We start from the raw sequence: 23,427 nt of genomic DNA, 5'->3' as shown, positions 1-23,427 counted from the left end.
TTAGTCTGTCCCAGCATGGTACTTTCCCTTAACTGATACCCTGAAACAAAGTCTTCTGCTGTGTTTTTTGTAGCTCATAAATCCTCTTTTCATGACTTCGCAACTGTTTTTCTTCTTGCCTTCTTAAACCTCGTTTTTCTTCCCTCTTCCCTCTACCTTCCTCCCTTAGAAACTGAGGTAGGAAAAGTGATCATTCTTTCTCCTCTGTTTTTTTTTCCGTTTACAATATGCAGTAATTTTCTGAGTGTTCAGAAAGATTGTCCTTTTATTTTGTGAGATAAATATGATGAAGAATCACATTATGGATAGATTATTTTAAATCCTTTTCTGTTTGTTTATTTGGCAGGTCCTTGACCAGTATGAACGAGAAGGGTTTAATTTCCTAGCTAAAGTTTTTAATTCCTCACATTCCTTCTTAGAAGATTTGACGGGTCTAACTTTATTACACCAGGAGACTCAGGCTGCTGAGGTAAGAGAATACACTTTGGGTGCTAAAGACTAAACCCGTGGTAGTTAAGGGTGTCTTGATTTTATATTCAGCTTTATAACCATGGGAGTAAATTAATCACTGATAGAATTGAGCAGTGGTGTTTGATTTACAGGATAATTTACATGAGCCACATGCATATTTCATACAGTGAGATAAAAGGGGTCCTCTTACTGTTATAGCTTAAGAAATATTATTGAATGTGAGAGAACATTGTTTCACAAGTAGATGATATACAGTGTTTTATGCATGTTGACAGTCAGTTAGAAATGTGTATATATATATATTTTTTTTTCTGGTTGTCATATTTTGTGAAATTACAGAAATATTTTAAGTGACGGTTGTTGCTGCACAGTTCTGAATTTATATCAAGTAAAGTTCCTGTCGTCTTTTATAATGTGTTTCACCAGTAGGTAGTATGTGTTAAACTGCAGTTTGTGCAGGCATTACCAGGCAAGCTTTAAGTTACAGTATTCAAGTACTGATATTAGGTGACAGCACAGAGTCCAGTTTGGGCTAATGACCGGAGTATTTACACAGGTTCCTAGACAGGTTTTGGTACTGGTTTTGACTGTAGATTAGGCATACTCCTAGAAAAAATTTAATCGTATCTGTTTATATCTGAGTTTTCAAGTATTTCTTTTAAAGAAAACAAGCTACTTGCATTATCTGGTGTAAGGAAATCATTTTTCATTTTAGGTCAATCTAATGTATAATTATGATACTGCTTGATGAAATATAGTATGTGGATAATAATGCTGTTTATTGGTCTAGTGACAGAAGTCTTAACGCAGAATAAAATAGGGGTATATTTTTTTTCTCATGGGAAATACCCTGGCTAAAGAGTTGTGCTATTGAGTCTGTCCCATCTAAAATGAAACAGGTATCTGTCCTGATGTTGCGTTTCAATAACGATTTGTAATCCTCACCCACTCTGTAAATGTCTATGTTGTTCTACATCTATAACTTAATTTTGCATTGTGGTGTAGTAGTATCACACAGATGTTTCCAGAGTTGACTTTAAGAAGTGGTTATTCAGTTATTGTAGCCTGTGTAAATGGTTTAGCTGTTTTTTCAGCTGGAAATGGCTCAACAGCTTTGCTAACAATGTTTACTGGGATAATGATGCCTTGGCTCTCTGCTTCATGTTTCAACCTTTTAAAATAATTGGAGCAGATGCTGGAGATACTAAACTGTAAAATACCTGATGCATTCTTAAATCAGCCTGGTGATACCTAGAAGAACTTTGTATTTATGAGAGTGATCCAACAAAGCAAAACAAATACCCTTTACCAGCTGCTACTCATCAGCAAAGAGAGTAATTGTAGTCTAATTGTGATACCTAAATGACTTTTAGGTTGCTCAGAACTCTTTAATCTGCTAGTGACAGCATTAAAAGAAATTATAACTTCCCTAGTTAGTAATCTATTATTCTGCAGATATTAATTCATGAATTTCTTCTTCAATTTATTTGTAAAGTTCTACAGTTTTAGGATCTGGTACAGTTTACTGCAACTTGCTGTGGTTCAAAGTTTAACATAAAATATGGAATCTGCGTGCTTTCAAAAATGCTAGCAGAAGGGTAGGTTCAACAGTGAGATTTATCCGGTGAAGTCATTGCTCATAGAAACAAAAAACTGAGCAGTTCTCTGTAGAAAATAGTAACATAATTTTGGTTTTTTGATAGAGTTAGAAAACTGCCCAGTAGAATGTTGATTCCTCAGAATCTGGGATATTTTCACATTTTCTCACATACTTAATATATAAAATGGTATTAATTTTTTACTCGACACTTACCTAATAATTTTAGATATACAAGAAACATTAAGTTGGCATGTAAGTTTTCACAGGAATAGGAAACTGTATCATGATAATTAAATCCAGATAAAATGTTTTCATATAGAAGAATTTTTTATTTTATTTTATTTTTTTACAAAAAAGACTTTGCACAAGGAAAAAAAAATGCATTGTCTCAGAGTGATTCAGACTTAGCTGAGGCAACAGTTTTTCATTTTCATCTCTAATTTTTGGTGGAGTTACAGTACTAGCTTCAATTTTTATTAAGTTTATTTTCATTAAATCCAATATTATCACAGATACACAGATTTTCTGCCAGGAAAATCTGTGTATGTAGCTCACAGGTAATTGTTGTTCATGACTAAAACAGTGACATACAAAGTATTTGCAAAGCTGCAAATATGCATTCGAGTTAGGCCAACCACCATAGAACTAATGACTTTTCTGGATTGCTTTCCTGTAGCTTTACTGTATTTTTGTAAGAACTCATCCAATTTACCAAAGTTAGCTATTTCCATAGTCTTGATTAAGTTGTATTAATGAATGGTAAGGTCCAACCAGCAGATGATTTGCAGAAGCTGGAGCTTGCTTGCTTGGTTTCTTAGAATTAAAAGACTCACTCTTCCGTTACCGCTGTTGACTCTTCAAAAAATAGGTTTTTTTGGTCCTCCTCAGTACATAAAATTTTTTAAAACTGCCCAAGATTTGGTGCACAAAGGAGTGCTTATAGTACCTTTTCTATTGATTTGTTCTTGTATTTTGAGGTCAGTTTTATTATACCATGCAGGTGGTGCAATTTATAAGGTATAATTTATAAGGTATTCCTGATACATGACATTCTAAAGACTGCAGCAAGAGTAGTTAAAAATTGTCTACCAAAAAATACCATGTATTTTGTAGTAGACAATATAGTAGTCTACTACTAGTAGTCAGTGTCATATGCAGTTTGGTTTTTAATCTTTAGGTGAGAGACGTTTCATAAGACTTGCATGGCCTGTTTTGTTAATTAGAAGGTACGGTTGTTCTGTTGAGAAGTTAGCTTGCCTTTCAGCATTCACTCTCTTCAAAGAGATTTTGTAGATGATAATTGGGTTTGGAGACCATAAAAATGAAATTTGACTGTTGCCATCATTTCAACACAATGAAAATAAACTTTTAAAGTTAAATATCATCCAACCCTAAATTTACTGCAGTGAATCCATAACTGTTGTAGTTTCGTATACAGAATCACTGTTACAATCAAATGATTTGTTGCTTCCTTTAGGTTAATAAACTATGGAAATATATCCAATCTTGCCCTTTTTTAAACAGGATGTTTTAAAATTTCAACTCATTAAGAGCACTTAATTGAATGATTTCCCCAGTTTATGTTCAGAAGACTTGGGCTATGCAGTCACATGCTGTGCTTTTTGTCATTATGGTCTTATGCTTCAGCATATTGCATCTTAAGTTAAATCACATACCTACTGGAATTCTTTCTTTAATTCTCCTAAGCAAGTACTTAGCTGCTCTCATAATGTGTGTATGAATATACACAGTCCTTAAGTCGTTATTGAGCTATATGCAAAACTAATTTTAAGAACTTGCTTCTAAGTTTTGAGGTATTCAGAGAGCTTCTGGATAGGACATGTCTGTGCCATAAGAGAGGCCATCCACATTAAGCAAAACATTTTTGGATGGCATTTAGTTTTCATTAAAACCTTACCTTACATGTTGAGCATAGATCTGTATTTGCCCAAACTAAAGTATACAATTTGCAGTAAGATATGCAAGACCTTCCATTTGCTAAATATGTTATCTTTTTAACTTGCATTGTTCAATATCCTCTTTCAGTACTGTGGACCTAAGTATTAATACCATGTTGAAAAACTTTACTGTATCTTTTTAAGATGACTGATAAGAGTATAACCTTAATTCCTTAAGTATGCAACAGGAGTATGAATCATAACATAGATTTACTTTATGATTCAAATTTCATACTAATTGAAGGAGTTTGGGGCAATAGAACGCCTACTTCTTTAACATGAGATACATTAGGAAATTATAAACCTGTTATATGACTTCATTAGTATGACAATTTACTCAGTAAAGAAAATAATAAAATTTGCAAGTGTTTTGTTGTGTCTTGAAATGGCAGTGAACTTCTGGCATCTGCTTTTTCCACATCTGGCCCTAATTTAGATACTGTGGAACTGTTGTGTTTTTTTTAATAGCAGTTAGATATTTATGTACGACTTCATCAAGAGACTCTGATGACACACAGGGCTTTGAAGGCCAGTAGAAGCTGTGGGAAACTCCCACATCAGCACTTAGACCTTGTTTCACTGGAGACAGTTCACTTTGGGAGCTGCCCAAGCTCACTTAAAAATTGCATTTCTGTTTTCGAGATCACTTTGTCTCCTTACTCCTAACTTGAACTTGTTTACTTGACACGTGTTCAACATGCATTTAAGTTCAATAGTTGGGTTTAAAGTAGAAGAAGCCTGTGCATCTCTTGACTTATTCATCCAGACCAGGAGGCATTGATTTAGAGACAGAACAATAACCGGCTGAACCACTTTCAGTTCAGAGCTTGGCTGGGCTGCGCAGTGATGCTCGTGTATCACAGTGCACAGTGCTAAAACCTGCTGTTCGACTTGTCACACGCTCCAGGCTTACCCCTGCAAAGTGGATAGTTGTTCTGCTGGTGTGGAAAGCTCCAGCAGTTCACTGACTGTGCTAAATGATTCTCTGTGGTATGTACAGTTGAATTTCTATACGAGACCGTTGTAGCTACATCCAGCAGTACAGAAACTTAATTTCTCTCTTTTCTTAATGAGACTCAGCTCTCAACTGTAAAGATATGTTCTTACTTAAGATTTAAATTCCTAAATTACTTGGATGCTTTGGGAAGCTTTACTTTGTATGCTATACTTTCTGCTTTCATAAGTATGAAAGTAAACGATTAAATACATGTTAAAAAAAAATTCACTTTAGTGTATGACTGATTAAACCCCCGAAAGTGGTAGAACTCATGCAATCTAAGAGAATCATGAAGAATTTCTGAAACAAATTAGATCTGGACCAGAGTTCATATTTCTGAATGAAAGGGGTTGTGTTTATAAAGGTCAGACATTGGTGCCAGCAGGTCATAATGTCTATGTGATATTGCTTTAGTCACTTTGTAATTCAGTTTTTATGTCTCCTATAATGTGGTCCGTAATATTTAAAGTTTCTTTCACAAGTTCTTTCGGTCAATGAATGAACCCTACTTGGTATTTGGAAAATCCCCTTGCTGTGCCAGTTCATCATAACAAAAAGAAGTGATGCAGTTTAGAGCTCTTACCCCATAGAAGTGTCATAAAATTTAACAAAAAAATCATGTTAGTAAAATAGTTTCAGATCATTGAATAGGAGAAAATATAGAACCCCCCCTTTTTTTTAAATATGATTACGTGCTTTTTTGAAGTTTGTTCCTGACCACATTTCAACTATTGCTTGGGAGATAGGGCTAAGGCATATAATAGGTAGTGGGTATTAAAAGTGAACTTTGTGCTTATCCAAATTTGGAAGAAAACTCAGAAAATAAGTTTGCCTCTGGTGCATTTCCAATGTACGTTGTTATTAAAAATATCCTGCTTGTTTCTGATGCATCATGTTATCATGGAACATATTCAATACTGAAACAGTCTCATATGAATAGCGGGAAAAAAAAAAAAGAACAAAAACCCCGCAACTTCAGGACTATTATAATAGTAAGTTATATGACATACTGATTTTTTTCTGTTAACCAAACAGCATTTAGAATGGAATTTTACTTGATGTTATGAAATTTTACTGCAAATAACACTACTTATTCTTAGAACAGAATGACTATTTCAGACTTTTCTTTTTGTTTGTTTGTTTGTTTTTTAATTTGTTGTGTTCCAGGAGAAATTTACTTTGACTGATTCAGGCCTGCCCTGGAATATTTCTGTTAATCTGTTTTCTTTTGGGAGGTGGGTTTTGAGGTTTGGGGGGGGAGGGGTAAGTTTTCTTATACTGTCAGTTAATGTTATCACTTTTATTCATCTAGCAAGACTTTCCAGACATTCAAATAATAGTAACATCGTTTCTGCAAAAGTCCTGTTGAACATAGTCCAACTGAGAAAAGACTTATTTAATTTATTTAGGCATGTAATAGCAAAACAAAATAACCAGAATGCATTGGAAATTTACATACATTTTAAAATCCATCTGAACTAAGACTAAGTCTGTCCTTCACCACTATGTTTTGGTAAATCTATGGTATTTCTACTGTTGAAATTTTGCCAAGGAGGGGAAATTGCCCCATCAACACAAGACAGTTTGAATTTTATAGCCTTTGAACAAAAATCCTGCCCTAGAATGTTCTTTATACTGATACCTTAATCTGCTGCTTGAAGACTCTCTGAAGAATTTAGACATACCTGTGAAGCCTTTCATCTGTTTTATACTAAAACGTGATCTCTTTATCTTTCCCCTGATAACTTTTGTGTAAGGCTTAACTAGAACTCAAATGTTCTTCCTAAGACTTAAGTTACATCAACAACTGATATGCACAAATACTCATGTTTCAATAAATATTTGAAAAAACACATATTTGCCCCTTCAGGTCAAGGAGGGATGTGCAGTTGTTTCACTTAGTTGGCTGCCAGTTGAGAGAAAGGGGAAGGACAGGTCGTTCTAGGGATGTGCAGAATGGAAAGATTTCTTTGAGGGGAGGCTCGGGCTTGAAGGAAGATCTCAAAGATGAGAGCCTGCCAAACATTTCAGGTAAGGTTCCAGTAATACCAGAGCTTGGAATATTATAGTTACAGACAGATTTTCAACAGTCAAGCCTCATTAATGTTTAAGTTCCAAAGAGAGATTTTAAAAGTGAGGACAGCTATAGTAATTCTATACAGACAGAAAGCATCTTACTTCAAGTGAAAAAAATCTGCATCATCATAAACATCATATGTGACCTTGTCTCAGAAATGTGAAGCACCCTTATACTATATTTTTACTTACAAATGTTGACTTGTAGGTACTGACATCCTTCAATAAAAGGAATTACTGAGCAATTGCCTAGTTTGACAGGTTTATTAAACTTGCCTACTTGTTAGTCAAATTAATTGGACCTCTTTGCAAATTCTAAGGTAAGAATTGTTTGGGGGACAGAGATATGGAAATAATGAATATTAAATATAAGGACTTTTTAATATAAGTCACAGTTCATACCAAAAGCTGTCTTTTTAGATGAAATTTCAAATATATGGAGAAAAATTTGAGAATAAAACAACTAAAAGAAATGAAATACTTGATGGTAGACTAATAATGGCATATACCTTAGCAGCAGGTGGTAATTTGTTTTATTTTTTCATGAATTTGTGCTAAAACTGTGAATTGCTGTCATAGTGCCAAAAATTGATAGTGTTTAAATCTATCTCTACATAAAATTTCACAGTAAATCTTAAATAGCTATAGAATGGAAAGTACTTCTATAAGTAAATTTATAATCTCATCAGTTTTTATATGAAGGGAAAAAGCTATGCTGCAAATGGCAGTCACTGCCTCCTTTTATATAAGCTATAAAAAAAATTAGCCTTAGTAAGTGTAACACCTTTCCAGGTGCTATGAAACTGTTCTAGAATGAAGATTCCTCTGTAGTTAATATTTAGTCTATGTTCTTCATAGTGCATGTGTAGTTTTTGACTACTGGTTTGTTTAGATAATAATTTGGTATTGTTTGTCCTCTTCATAACGGTATTAATCAGTGGAGGTTAGTACTGTACAGTATGAGACATTCTCTACCAGTAGGGATCAAAGTGTTTGTCTTTTCTGATGTTTCCAAATTTAACAATAACAAAGACCTCATGTACAGTTGCAAAGGTACACTAAATTTCTTTTTCAATTAATTATTTTAATTACTTTCGTTAGGAACAATATTTAAACTTGTATCTGCAGAGCACTTGAACTGATGAAGTAACACTTGTATTTATGCCATAATAGTAAATTGTACTTACTTTAAGATTTTAGCATCTTTTTAGTTAATGATGACTATAACACCAAAAATTTTGAAATGAATGCTATAATGATGCTGTAGAAGTCAAAAAAGAACGGATTTTTTGATGTCTATAGAAACTAATCATACCTCTGATGAACTTACTACACTTAGTCACACTTTTACTCGTGTTCCATAAGACAGGGGAAGATGTACCTCCAGTTTGCACTTGTAATGGTCCATCTCAACAAATTAGCATTAATATGATTGAACATGTTCAATATTCTGACATTGTTTCTTTACCAGTTTCTGATATTACTAGGCAAAAAAAGTTACAAGTGGCTTCTGCAACTGGAATGGATAATAGAGCTAGCAGGGTCTCAGTACTTCTAAAGCAAGTCCACAATCTAGGCCTACCCTCCTGTGGCACCAAGGACTTTTATGATTTGAAGTATGTGAAGGATTCATAAAAATGATTAACAACCTTCATTAGGTAGTTAAATGAGAAAGCAGTGAGGCCCCATCTGTCAGATGTGGCAGATGAAGACTGAAAAAGGGTGGTTTCTTTGAATTAACTTAGAAATAGGTCATGAAGTGTCTGCAAGTGTAGCATAATACTATGACAGTGTGAAATTCCCTCCACCTCCTCTTTTTTTTTTTTTTTTGCTTTGGACAAGAAGTTCATTTTTCTATATGTAATAAAGGTAAAACTCTTTCTCCAGGAACCATCCCAACTTTCTGATATTTGACTGAGGCATCAGTGCACATCTCTGTTGTCTTGGTCTCGTTTCCCACGTTTCCATTTCACCTGCCCTGTAGTTAGATAAGGAAATACTGTCCGAGTGTTTTAACTGCTCCCGTCAGCAGGCACAGACACAAAATCCAGGCACAAAATGTAATGATGTGTCATCTTTCCTGATGAAAGGAAATTTAAAAAATCTACTGATATTTTGTCATTTTTCAACCAGATTGCCCATGAATATAGAATTTTGCAAAGTGCTTTTACTCTGTATCACTGAAGATTATGCAGATTTTTAGGATAAAGCAATATTGAACAGCCATGTCTAAAGGCTGGCATGGAGTCATCAGAGACATATCACTTCGAAGCTGTAAAGTTATGGACATTGATTTGCTGTAAATTTGGACTAATTTTCTAGGACTCTGGCACCTTGAAATTTGTAGGGAATTAAACACTGAGATTCTAAATAATTCTATGATTCTATGGATTTTCTTCAAAACCAGGCCCAAATGCTTTTGGCCTGTAATCTGTTCTCTCCTTGTGCTCTATTTCCTCTTTTCCCTGCCTTGACAGGGACTATTACTTTACAACATTAACCATATGTTTGAGATAAATTGTTGTTATCTGGCTAGTGAGAGCCACTGATAACTTCAGACCTGTAATAGATTTAATACTCAATCTTTTTATCTTACTTAAAATGGTAAAGTAACTTCTGCACATTCCCAGCTACGCATTTCAGCAGTCAGAGTTGTATCATTCAGCCACGGAGAAGTTAAGAGTGCTACTGGTAGCTTTTATATTGAATACAGGATCAAAGTTTGCACCAGGGAGAAAGGTATCAAAAATGTGCTGACGGGCAATAGCAATAAGAGTAGTAGTGTGCAATCTCCGTCTGTCTCTCTCTCTCCGTCTGTCTCTCTCTCTCCGTCTGTCTCTCTCTCCGTCTGTCTCTCTCTCCGTCTGTCTCTCTCTCCGTCTGTCTCTCTCTCCGTCTGTCTCTCTCTCCGTCTGTCTCTCTCTCCGTCTGTCTCTCTCTCCGTCTGTCTCTCTCTCCGTCTGTCTCTCTCTCCGTCTGTCTCTCTCTCCGTCTGTCTCTCTCTCCGTCTGTCTCTCTCTCCGTCTGTCTCTCTCTCCGTCTGTCTCTCTCTCCGTCTGTCTCTCTCTCCGTCTGTCTCTCTCTCCGTCTGTCTCTCTCTCCGTCTGTCTCTCTCTCCGTCTGTCTCTCTCTCCGTCTGTCTCTCTCTCCGTCTGTCTCTCTCTCCGTCTGTCTCTCTCTCCGTCTGTCTCTCTCTCCGTCTGTCTCTCTCTCCGTCTGTCTCTCTCTCCGTCTGTCTCTCTCTTTCATTACAGAGAAGAGTACCCTGTTGTATGTAAAGGGTTCACAATGTATGTTGTAATTTATCAGCATCATTCCACAATATTTTTATTATCCTAATATTGAGCTGTCCAACTGTCTTGGCATAGAAACTATGTTACAGATTTTGTATTTGTGTTATTTGGAGTATTCACTCAAGCCTGTTTTTCCATCACTTGCCTTTGTTATCCTGCTGCATCTGACTGAGAGAGAATATTCTAGCTAGTTCAAATGGCTTTTGAACAGTACTGTTGTGAAATTCTTATATCCCTCTTACGTTAAATTAAGATACCATCTATTCCCCTTTTGAATACCATGATAACATTTGGTATTTTCCACAGATGTGGGGCCGCAGTCTAGGCAATGGTAAGCAGGTAGTACATAAGGTACTGTACCTAGTCCTCTCACGTTGCATCTTCAAAGATCCACATAGCCCTTGATTTCTGTCAGTGCCTACTATGCAAGAGGAATAATCAAGACCTGAGTGTAATCATAAGTAGATTTAATGAAATTAAATGCCACTGAGGTCACACTATTTAGTGAAGACAGTAACAGTAACATTTGGATGAGAACAAAAAGCTGGGATTTGTCAGTATTCTGTGGCTCATGATAACTGGGTTCAAAAATCCCTGCAGTAAACTTTTAGGGAGTAACTTTCTAACATTTTTCATAATCTGCGCTAATTAGAGGTTAGTTTTGTTGTTCAATTGTAAAAATTTAATTATTTGACTGTGATTGGAATCAATTTTTTTCTGTGACTGCAGTACCAACTTTAGATATGTGATATGGCCAAGGAGAAGTAGCAAGTGGTTTTGACCTTGTTCCTGTAGAAAGCGTGTTGTAGTGAGTCCCTCTGCTCTCAGCTTGTTTGCTTCTCCAAATAGTGGTGTTACTGAAGTAGGACATTTTTATGTCCACAAATAATTTTTGTTACATAAAATTTAAGGTAACAAAACATAAGGTGCTTAAACTTTGAGAGATCTAAAATCATGTTGCAAATACCACCAATGTGATAGAAGTAAAAGTCATCATGCATATTATTTAAAAAAAAAAATGTCAGCCAGCTAAATGTTGGACCCTTCTCTAAGCATCTAAAAATTCAACTCTCTTCTGAATCCCCTCACACTTCCCCTTGGTTGGAATAAAGGTTAGAAAATTGTCAGCTTTCCCTCTCTCCTTTTGCATAAGGTCTACCAGAAAGTTTCCAGGTCTTTTTTACGTTTTGGATCAAACCAAATGATTATATATGCATCCAGATACGTCACACATTGCAATGACTAAATGTTCCTAAAAATTACTATATATTTGAACTCTTCCTTCTGCTAATCTAACTCTTCATGCCTTGCTGTGAGGAAGACCAGAAGGGCTCCAGGCCTATGTCAGTTTAGGTCCCAGCAGGAAAAAAAAAAGTTTGTAATGCCTGAATTTCAGAAAATTCCTCTACTGGAAGTCTAGCAAAGGCAGGATAGTCACAGTGAGCAAGAAATTGAAGCTCCCAAATAAACGTTTAAAATACTGAGAGAGAGCAAGTGCATATTTGGAGGGGAAACAGGGGCTCCTTTGCAGGGCTTTCAGCCTCCTCTTTTTTTCCTTCCCCAGGATACACACTTTTCTTTGCCCTCCCTCTAATCAGCTTTCCTTTCCTATGGGGCTGAGGGTTAGGCAGCTGGTGAGAACAAGAATTGCATTTTCTAAAATATCTAGCTAGTTTACGCAGAGGAAGATCTATATAAATACAACTGACTTTTGGATTAGGCCGCAGTTTTGAACTAGGTATGTCAGGGACAAATTGGGACAATGACTGCGGTGGGGGCGGAAAGGGGATGCAATTCTAGCTAGATTTTTCAAAATATAAATATATATATATATATATATTTTTTTTTTCTCTAAGGGAAAAACCTCCAGTGCAGAAATAAGTATAAAAGGGAGGTAAAATAATTTAGGGATTAAATCTATTCCATTTCGGTATATTTTGTTACAATGAAGAATGAGTAGCTTGTTCAAGATGCATTCTATTATTCTCATGGGAAGAATAAGAAATTACACAGCACAGAGAAACATGTTGATGAACTTTGTTTTATAATTAAGAACATAAATTATACAATGTGCATCTGAGTGCAAATGAACAGTTGCAGAGTATATGAGCCCCTGTAGATTATTTAAGTAAAAAAAGAAAGAAAAAAGTTTGCTGCTGGACAAATTGCTGCCAGATGCAGATTTCAGTAAACACATACTGTTGTTGCCTTGCCCAAAGGTGCTATGAATTTCTTGCGGCCAGTCTATATTCAGTAAACTGCTGAATGTTTGAATGTTAATGGAGTTACTGTATTATGTATGAATATACCCCATCCCCCAGTGTTTAATGTACTTCGGTATTTAAAAATTTTGTTCGTCTCGTAAACCTTTAAATGTTGTCCTTAAGAGTATTTAATTGTTAACAACCATGTTTGCATTATTCTGACCATCTATATTTCCTCTGGAAATATCTCAAAAACCATTCTTTGGGAGTTTGTGTTAAAAGTTGTGTAAGAGATCTTGTGTTATCAATCCCCTTATAACTGATACAAACTGCACTTGTATTTTATTACTGCCAGCATCTAATTTTGACTACAAGACTTGTCTGTACAAAGAGTAGTGGCTTTTTTCAACTTTATAAACTACCGATTTTATAAGGCCAAGAATTGTTGAAAAATCACAGAGATTTATCAGTATCTCCCTTTAATGCCAGCAATTGCTAATTCACATAACAACAATCAGACAGAAAATCAAGCATCAAAAACATTAATAGCAAACCATCAGCATTAAGAAAAAGCTACTCCTTTGCGGAAATCTCATTTGGAAAAATCCTTGTACTACTTCATGATTTAAATTTTTATGTGTTCGGGGGTTTTTTGTTTTGAAGTATGGAATAATTTTACCAGGAGGATTGTTTAAAGATTTACGTCCATACTGCCACTAGAAAGCAAACACTTTCAGTTAAAATTGGCACCAATTTTGCGGAGATTTATGAAACAGCCATGGATCAGTAACAGCAAATTTGAGTAGGCTTGGAAGTGAGTACTAACCACACTACCTTTACTGTGTTGGCATCTTTCTATTTGATTCTGAATATTTTCCTGGTATTTTACCCTTTAATGAATGTCTCTAGAGGGTGTTGGTGTTTCCTTTGCCTTATTCTAGTCCAGGTTCTCCTAAAGTTTCCTTTTTAGAAGCTTTTCTTCTTGAATACATTCTAACCTGATTTGAAAAAAAACTGGCTTCTAGCAGAAATTTGCTGTGCAACATAGTTGTTTTGTTTTAGTAGAATTGGCTGGATACCTGGAGAGCCCACCTGATAGCATAGCACTGATAAAAATAAATGACCAGTTCCGTAGTTGACACCCAAATTTCATTCCAAGATTAGCCTTTTTGTTCCCGAGAAGATAAGGGTCACTTCAGTGATCAAATTTTTCACAGCAACAACTTCTGTTAGTTGGCTTAAGTGCAGGCTGCTCCAAGGAAAGTCCTTTGCTTGTTAGTGAAAGATGTCTGACTTCTTGAAGAGACATTAAAAAAAAGTTAATGTATGCCCAAAATAAAAATCCTGCCCAGAGAAAAAGGCTTCATTGTTAAGTTTGGGGAACATAATGTCAAAAAAAATTAAAAAAAAAAGTTAGGATGAGTTTGTCTGTGTTCCTGGTCTTTCAGCCTTTAAAAACACTCTTCATATTATGGAAGCCATACAAGTCTAAACTTAATGTTTTTATTTCTCAAAGTCTTCAAGTAGCCAAGCAGTTAAATCTTGACAGTCATCCACTATATTTGCAGAGTATATTGCTCCATCTCCCCCATTGGCTGCTTCCCACCTCCCAGCCCAAGTTAGTACTTTTTAATGATACCACAGTGATTGACAGAACTCACTGATAAAATGCATGATTTTTATTACTTCTGCAAGTTGTAAACTGGCTAGTGACTGTTGATTAATGTGTCCAGAATAACTGGTAGCGTGCTTCAAATCGACTATGAGTTGTTGCATTCTCTAGCTATTAAGTGAGCCTGGGACACTGAAACAACAAATCAGAACTGTACTTCATATATAATATTTCATTCATAAGAGGTGCTGGTGAGATATTGAATTTATTTATTATATTGTTTTCATATCCTGATAATATGAAGGTGCTGTAGAGGTGTGATGATAATTTTTGAAGTCATTTGATTTTTATACAGCAACCTTAAAACACTGTAGTTTACTGGCTTTGTAAATGTACATGTAAATGGCTTTGGTAAGGGGAAAATGTAAGATACCTTGAAATCTAACAACATATTCTAACAAAGTTAGGTTGAGGTGCAAGTTTCAGTATGATTTGAAAACCGTGACTAAACATCAGTAAAAAGGATATTCCTATCAGTGGAGAAGAACTATGTATGTCTGGATGATTTAATTGGAGTTGGAGATTGGACCAGAAGCTCTTAACACACAAAAGCACAGACAAGTAATTAAAATGACTGTTGCATGTCCCTCTGTAAGCAAAGCAAGATAGATATACGAAGCAAGTATTATCAGTTGTGTCTAACTTTCTCAGCTTTTTAGCACTTTGTTATCAATGGCAGGAGGGCCAAATGCAGATCCTTAGACTTTGATGTTGGTAATTTTGATACTCTTTAGCACATTAAAAAAAATTAAACTTCGCATATAGTCGCTGATTTTCAGTAGAAAATGAATACTGATATAATAGAGACTTTGGGTTGCCTATCTTGAATGTCACAGAACCAAGAATAATAATCTTTGTGCAGATGTGAAACAAATAGAGCAATCAAATTAATTTTATAACTACATAACCAAACAGGTCATCACTTAGTCTTACATGTGACATTATTGCCGACGGGAACAGTTAGACTGCTTGTGCGTTCTGCCGCATTATGCAGATTGAACATACTAAGCAGATATGCCAGGGTTCAGCAATTTGGAAGGAACAATTATTATGGACTCCAAAAAGTGGGACTTGGAGAAATCACTCCTTGAATCCCCCAGGGAGGAGGGGAACACGCTGTTCTGTGCGGGCGGAGTGCATCTGTGCGCCTCACTGCAGAAAGCCTGGGAGGGTGCTGAAACGTTCTTGTAAGGTGAAAGGAATAATAGTATGATTCTCTAATGCATAAAAAGAAAACGAAATAAACCTCAGATAATTTTAGTATAACAAATTTACTAAAAACAGTCCTCAATTTGTGCCTAAATATCCCTTTCAAAATTATCTCAATTAGGTGTTCAGGTAAGTGTTGTCCTCAGTTAAAGCACCACGTACTCAGTGTATGTTTCTGTCCTTCTGTGAATTCAGGGAGCTCTAAGATTATGCATAGCTGTTATGCTGAAATCTCTGTATATGAAGAGATACATGTAGATACAATATTTTATGCTTCAATAATAAAACAATTGTTTAATGGTACATGATTCTTTTATAGCAAACTAAGAAGTGAATTGACCCCATTCCAGTTAAAATGCAGGAGTAAGTAAACATAATAAAACTAGTGCATGTGGGATTAAAGCATTGAGATTATAGAAATGATTTTTGAAAAATATTCTAAGATATGTAAATTGTGAGCATGTTAATACTTTGTCATCTTAAAGTGTGGGCTCTGTTTAAATACTTATTATACGTGAAATAATTTTCCAAAAAAGCTTTTAAGTACCGATACAAACCTTCCTGACAGTGAATATGATCCCTTGCAAGATAAATGTGAAATTATTTAGGTGAATCAATAAATACAAAAATGCATACATAGTTAAGGAAAAGATGTAAACTGTAATTTAGATGGAGATAGCCTCTAAGACGCTCTTTTATTTTGTCACTAACCAAAGCAGGAAGAAAAGTGACAGAAATAGAGAAGGGGATGCACATGTAAACCTGAGAAGATTTAAGTCATAACTTCCCTTCCAACTTCTCAAGGGATTGGGGTTAAGAGATACAGTTTTAAAAGGGTTTATGTTGTTGAAAAGTTTATTTATCTAGTGTCTACTGAAACAATGTGCCAACAATAGCAAACCCAAAATGAAAGTTAAAAAGAAAAAACTACTGGGAAAGAATATGAAGGCATAACAAAGCTATTTAAAATTATTACAACAGCTGTTTTTGCTAATGTTTCTTGGTGATTTTAAAAAAATCTAAGTTCTGATTCCCTTTGTCTTCTCACTTTAAGCAACTATAGTATATGAAGTTTGCTATCCTATGACTCATTCTTCCCACAAATACTATCTCTTTGAATAACCCTTGTAAAAACATGTATTCCATATTAATTGTGTTAGCTGGCAATTATCTAGCCTTTTTTTTTTTTTAAATGGGTGAGTGATTTATATGTACTAATTTCTGGATCTGCCTCTACCGCACACAGCGCATACCAAAATAATGGCAATACTGCACTGTACTGCTGCACCTATGATTGCTATACTGATATTTTTATAAGAATAGAGATGGCTGGTAGAGTATATCAGTCACTGAAATTCGTTTTATCCTTTTCTCCACAGGCAAATAACTTTATCTGTAATAAATTCTGATATCTTACACATGTTTTCAAGGAAAGGCACTTATCTGATGATTGTCTTGAAGATTATGAGGCTTGATTATAATTCTGAGTAGTATTAAAAAAGGCAATGGACAAAGGAAGGGCAAATACAAAATGAGATGTTCTTTCTGACCTCCAAAAGAACCTTCTTTTCATGAGCTTGGCTTGCTGTAAGAAATATTAAAAAGAATTATGAAAGATAAATGAAGTCATTCAGGTAAAAGGATTAAAGATCATCTGTTGTAGCTTTCCTATGCGAATGGCTGCTGGGCAGTTTGTGTTAACTGAAGAGCAGCCAGGGTAATAGGCTTTCTTGCTGCTTTCACAATACTTCTGATTTCCTCTCGTAGCATAATGTACCAGGCAAGCTCCTGTGAGAGCCTTGCATACCGAATCGTCCATACTGAGTGCATTTGGCCAACTGTGCTAGCACGCATACATGCCAGCAGCATGCATGGGTATGGATATGGTTGTCATCCTCTCCAGCTGTCTTTGCTTCCCCAAAGGGTGGGGTGGATTAAGTGGGGACAACCTTTGGAATGAGTCCAAATTGTGAAACTCAAGCTCACACTTTTAGATGGATGATGAAATACTTTAAACACTCAGCTACCGTGTACTCCCTGGTAATTGCCTTTCCTGGAGTTTTTTTTACTGGTGGTTGGGGCTACCTTATTGATGGTGCTCCTTTCTGGATTTAATCCAGAATTTAGAAATTGGGCTAATTATTTAAGGTATAGTATGTGGTTTAATATTGTTTAGTATGTATTTAGAAGGTAGATTTATGCATTTTTATCTTTTACCTTTTGCTTTCAGAGGAAAGTGATGTTCACCATCTCTAGCATAAAATCTGCTGTCCTTGATCTTGCTTGTAGTGTGGGATTTCACTTCTGCCTCTTCTGTTTAAAATAAAAAGCAAAGAACTCTTGTAATAGCAGAAATTGCTTATGGAATAAAGTGCCTGTTTAGGAATGTTACTTTAATATGAAGGGAAGAGTGAGGAGAGTAAAACAATAACCAGAAAGTTTCAATGTTTGATTCTGATTTTGAAAACAACTTCACAGTCTAGATCTATTGTACTTTTTTTTTTTTTTTTTTTAATTTTGCGGGGGGTTCTGATTAGTATATCTGTGTCGGAGGAAGTATCATGAGTACTCTAATTTCATATTTAAATATGTGATCTGATTAATACTTCAGGCATGCAAGAGAGCCATAACACTAAGACTGTTGTTACTATAGTGAGATGCTATTACAGATATCACAAGACTTGTTATACAAGGAAACATGATTACTTTGGATTAAAGAAGTTGCCAAAGGCTTGAAGGATTTATGGGTGCTGCTGCTTTGAGTTATATATAGCTACATTGTTTTGGTGAAAACATGTTTAGATTTAGACTTAAAGAAGCTCAGTAAATGCTGATAAAATGAATCAGCAGGTTTGACAGCCTTCAACTGATGCTGAACTGATGATGAATTTCGTTGTAGTATTCTTTAAGCCTCAATTGCTAGATGATTTACAGAAAGTAGGAAATTAGGCGTTTGCACAGAGAGACAAAATCAATACAGTTTTTAACTGGCATGGCATGCATCAGAATTGATGTGATCGAGACATGGGCTTAAGCATGTTTCTTAATTGACTTACTGTTCCTACGCACATGAGAGAGAAACTGGTCTGTTGACTTCTTGGGGAGAGGTGTCTGTGGTCTGGGTCTTGGAGGGAAGAGATGGTGAGAGTAGTCAGTATCTGGAAAGATATAGGAGAAGGCATGAGGATGAGTGATGAGAATGGCAGTGGGCTGGTCATTGGTGATGCTTTGAACCTAGGAGAGCAAGGCGAGAATTGACTAGCACTGCAAATCTAAACTGAACTGTCCCGGGAACAGGAAAAGGAATTGGCAGTTGTAGTTTGAAGGGAGTCTGAAGCTGGTTGAAATACTAGGTAGGCTGAGTGAGCAAGCTATCAATGTTTGTATTTGAGAGAGACATAGAGTCTAGAAGACCAGAGACTGCAAGTCTCAGGCAAAGAGGCAGTGTATAACCTGAGAAAATGTGGCTGTAGAAACAAAGGAATTAATTTTGTCTTTTTTTCTGCAGCATCTCCAAGATTTAGTCACAGTTAGGAATTAGAAGAGCCGATGAAATATGAATTTGTAACAGTATTGTGATGGGCTGGGTTGCTGCAAGGTCTCTTTTTGATGTGAATTAAGAGTTTAGTGTACGCATATCACATCAATTTGACCGTTCCATTAATCTTGGCTCTTCTACAAGATTGGCTGTATTTTAACATTGCTTCCTTAAAGCAGCTCAGAAGCTAGTCTGACATCCAGTAACTTCTAACAGTATCAAGCAGTTGCATTCCTTTCCATAATATGAAGTCTGTAGTACTGTAGAGATGTTTCAAAATGATTATTGTTTTAGCATCGGGTTAATTACTTATTGGGATTTTAGATTTACTTGATCAGTCATCATTTGCTCTTGTGTTACCATGCTGCAGAATTAGTGTTATGTGTCTAAGTGTGACTGTTAGTATATGAATGAGAAATGAGCAATAATTGATGATGAAAGGGATTTAAGTTTTGAAATGCAGTCTTACTGCATTTGTTTCTTACAGGCAAGACTATAAAAAGAAGATATTTAATGGCAGAAATTGTTCTTCAGTTTCATTTGATTCTCCCTCTGTAATGTGACTCAGGAATTTAGCTATGTAAAAATATGACTAAGTCCCTTTTGCCTTTGAGGTAGAGACCTGGATGAAATCCAGTATGAAATTGGATTTCAGTAAATTGGGAAAAGCTCTTTCCCAGTGTTTTTGACTTTCTGCATTTAGGACAAAACTACATCAAGAGCAGTAATAGTTTTCTCATCTAACTATTCCGTGATATTTTTTTTTCTTTCCAAATAGTGTTTGATTATTAAATTAAGCCCTCAACATTGTTAAAATGTTCCCTGCAAAGTAAACACTGTCATTTTTGATCTATGCTTTTGGGGTTTTTTTGTACCTTTTAACAGTTGTGGCGTGAGTCTCTGGGTAGATATAGCAAGGGAAAGTAGAGAGTAAGGAATAATCCAGGTGCATATTGTATAGTTTCTTAAGGTAATGTGCTTAATGTATGCCAGAGTGTTTGAAAGTGATGTATTAACTGCAGTTGAGAGTATGCTAATTTTTTTTTAATGTCATGAAAAGACAGTGTGCTTTCTGTCACAACCTGCCTATGTTTTTCAAACGCTCTTATACACTACGTGGTTTTGAGACACACTGGTGCAGTGTATGTGTTTATACTCACAGTAGATGTAAGTAAATAGGTAGAGAAGCATAGAGGAGCATCATTCTGAACTGCATGAGCACTGTTTGAAAAACAAACAAACAAAACGCACCTGACTGCCCTGAACATTTTGTTCTTCCTGGAAATACCTGTGCCTTACCATTTAGGCAGTCATGGGCTGTCTGCAGAAGCAATGTGGAAAATATTTTCTAATCTGAAACGCTGCATGCTGACTTGCAAAATCCGTGTTTCAAATTGCATTGGGATATATTAACTTTTCATTTCTTGCTCCACGCTATACAAGACTTTACAGAATCAAAATCTAAAAGTACTAGCAGTCCTCTCTGTATGTCTCTAGAGATGGAGGAAAGAAGGAAGAATGAGAATGATCTCCTACCATATTATATGCTAGTGACAACTAGGAAAAATCTGTTAGTCCACAAAGAAGAACAGCTGGAATCTGTCTTGTCTTGCAAGCTTTCAGCTAATTTTTCTCAGTGTATCCCACCCAAAGGTATTTTAAGACTGTTTGGACTAAGATGACTCGTTTTCTCCCTTGTGCCTAAACTGACATAGTCACTGAGGTTGATATTATGCAAACCACTAAAATTATATATAATTTTTTCTTAGATACTTTCCCAGTTTCTCTTTTACTGTGACTTTTTCGGTAGAGGGGGGACTGGGGAGGAGGATATGGGACTATTTCATTCATGGGCCACAAATGTTTTCTTTTAACTATTCAAAAGGTCTTATCCTTCTGTTGTGTTTTTCCATTTTACTATAAAATACTCAAGTCCTATTCCAGTATAGTTTTGTCTAAACCTTCATTACAGTTATTTTTTGTTCTCAGTATTGATTTAGCTTTTGAAGATGTCATCGCTGTCATTTCAGCGATGCAATTGCACTTTCTCATCCATTTACTCAGTCCTAGCAGTTGTTAACTGTGTTCAGTTATTTCACCACACTTTCTCTCATCTCCCGTGGCATCCATACTTTCTCTTGTACCTCTCTGTATTAGCTTTGAATTTCTGCTTTACATCGTCTGTTTGTTTTATTTTCAGTGTGCATATGGATTCACATTGCGTGATTTGAAATTAAAATGTCAGTCTTTTCCACTTCCAGATTTACAAACCTGCTCCATATATTTAATGGTGAACTCTTTGAATAAACAGTTCTAGATATTTGTTACGTTTGTATTATTGTGTTATAACAGTAGCGCTGAAGTTGACACAGGAATGCTTCCAAGCAATTTACTTTTCAGTAGTGGACTTTTTTTATCAGAAAACCATGCAACATTTCGTTCATAAATTGTTCTTACTTTGCAGTGTTTTGTGAGAAGGTTGTCATGTTAAAAAAAAATTTAGAAATTTTCTTCCTTTTTTCTTTCACCCTAAATCCAGGTAAGTAACTAATATGACATACTATTTATGCTTGCAAACCCTTTCATTTTCAACAAATACTTGAGAACATAGGTGAAATACATTAGTGGTTACTGTGAAGCTGTTGTCTGATTATGTAGCAGAAACAATTATTTAAATTTTTTCTTTACAAAGACCAACACTTCGGATGAGGATCAAGTGCTGCATTGGTATTTCGTTTGTTTTCTTAGGTTACTCTGTGTGTGAGATGGACCGTATGCCATTTTAAGGATTCGCAGCATAATTGACTTGCCTCAGTGCTTATCCTCTTTGTACTTGTGAAGTCAATTTAGTCATCTGAAAGACAGGTTAATTTCCAATTCTTCTTGTACAAACATGCATCTTCCAATAATTATATTCTGGCTGAGAAATAAGAAATTGTCAGTACCTGTTTTTCTTGAATGTTAAGTATCAAGTGTAATTTAACAGTCATTTGGGGGAAATGTTCTTTCAATGCCTTGCTCCTTCTCAGCAACCTTCCTTTCCTGAGCTCCTTTGTGGGACAGTTTGTACCTGAAGTATTGTTCTAATGTACATCTGCCATTAAGTCCTGTTACTTCACAGATGTAACAATTAAACATCAAAAGTTACATTTTAAACAATAACTGAAATTGATAGAGAGGTTTTTTTCCCTTTTCTTTCTTTATCTTGCTTCTCTTGCCCTGAGTCTAATATTTGATTTAATGTAATTTCCATGCTCCTCCTAAAGGAAAACTATACGTACTTACTGCCCTAAAAACAAAGCAACCACTATCTTTCCCCTTAAATGTTATATATGCATTGTCAAGAACCAGGTACCTGCCCTCACATGCTGACCAGTAGTGAGTTCAGACATGAGTTCCTCTGTTTTCAGCTCATACATTTTTCTGTCAGGCTTTTATATTGGGAATTTCTGTATTTTATATCGGTTTTTATGTATTTTATACTTTCTCACCTAAGTATTACTATCATTCTAGCAGAATTCCATGAAACAATGAAGCACACGGAAAAGCTGGACTGAATCTGTTGTACTGTGATTTGGAGTCTTTTATAGTAAAGCTGTTGTCAGCTTCTTAGGTTGCATGCTTTGTTCTTTTGTTCCTAGCTCGAGCGTGTTTACATTACTAACAATTCCCATATACATCTTCACCCCCCACACAGTAGGCAAAAGGAATAAGGCCCCTTTTTGTTATTTAATGTTGTTGCCACTCAGATCTCTGCATATCTTCATACGCTAATCAGAATAGCCAATAAGTGAAATACCAGCGAGAAATTTGTCATTGTTCTTCTCACCATTGATTTGAGCACATTCTATGTCTGCTTTTTATCTCTGGCGAGTGAGTATCTCTTCACAGAAAAATACTGGAAGTTCTTGGAATTACAAAGATATCAAGTTGCTAGCCAAATTTTTCTTGGCTAAACACTGACAAATGCTGCCAGTTGGTCTGAGTTTTATGTGGTGTTTTTTCTGATGACAACTACTGTTCACTCTGAGATCAACAAAACTTATTTCAACAAGGATTCAACATTAGATTTTAATTGCTGTTTCCAGAGTTAGAATATGAATTTGCAGTTATGGAACAGTGATCTGATCAGAGCTAAAGTTGTCCTCCTTGAAATCTTACAATTAAATTAAATCCCAGTATATTAGTAATTTTAGCAGAATGTTCTAATCCAAAATGAAAAGCAGATGTTCTTCATGGAAATAGGAAAGTCCAGACAATGGGTATTGTATTTAGATTACAAGACTTGTGGTCTTTATTTTTTTAAATTTTCATTGTTTATGTTTTAGGCAAGTTTTTTGCTCATTTTAAGGAATAAAACTATTAGTTTAAAAACATTTTTTCTTAATTTGTATCCAAAAATATTTCTC

At 35.5% G+C, this 23,427-nt stretch overlaps 1 protein-coding gene across 2 annotated transcripts in view; it reads left to right on the top strand.

The window, feature by feature from the left end:
• Positions 1–23,427, top strand: part of ATG7 (autophagy related 7) — a 125,505-nt gene that overhangs the window by 56,094 nt on the left and 45,984 nt on the right. Inside the window, exon 18 of one of the 2 annotated variants that reach the window (XM_067303859.1) lies at positions 347–469. The exons of the other annotated variant lie outside the window; for it this stretch is intronic. Within the exon in view, the coding sequence (XP_067159960.1) occupies positions 347–469 (123 nt within the window). The remainder of the gene's footprint in view (positions 1–346; positions 470–23,427) is intronic. 2 annotated transcript variants of the gene reach the window in all.

This window comes from Apteryx mantelli, chromosome 12 (genome assembly GCF_036417845.1).
Source record: "Apteryx mantelli isolate bAptMan1 chromosome 12, bAptMan1.hap1, whole genome shotgun sequence".
Lineage (NCBI taxonomy): Eukaryota > Metazoa > Chordata > Aves > Apterygiformes > Apterygidae > Apteryx > Apteryx mantelli.
Note: the sequence above shows the minus strand (reverse complement) of the source record. Positions and strands in the feature narration are given on the sequence as shown.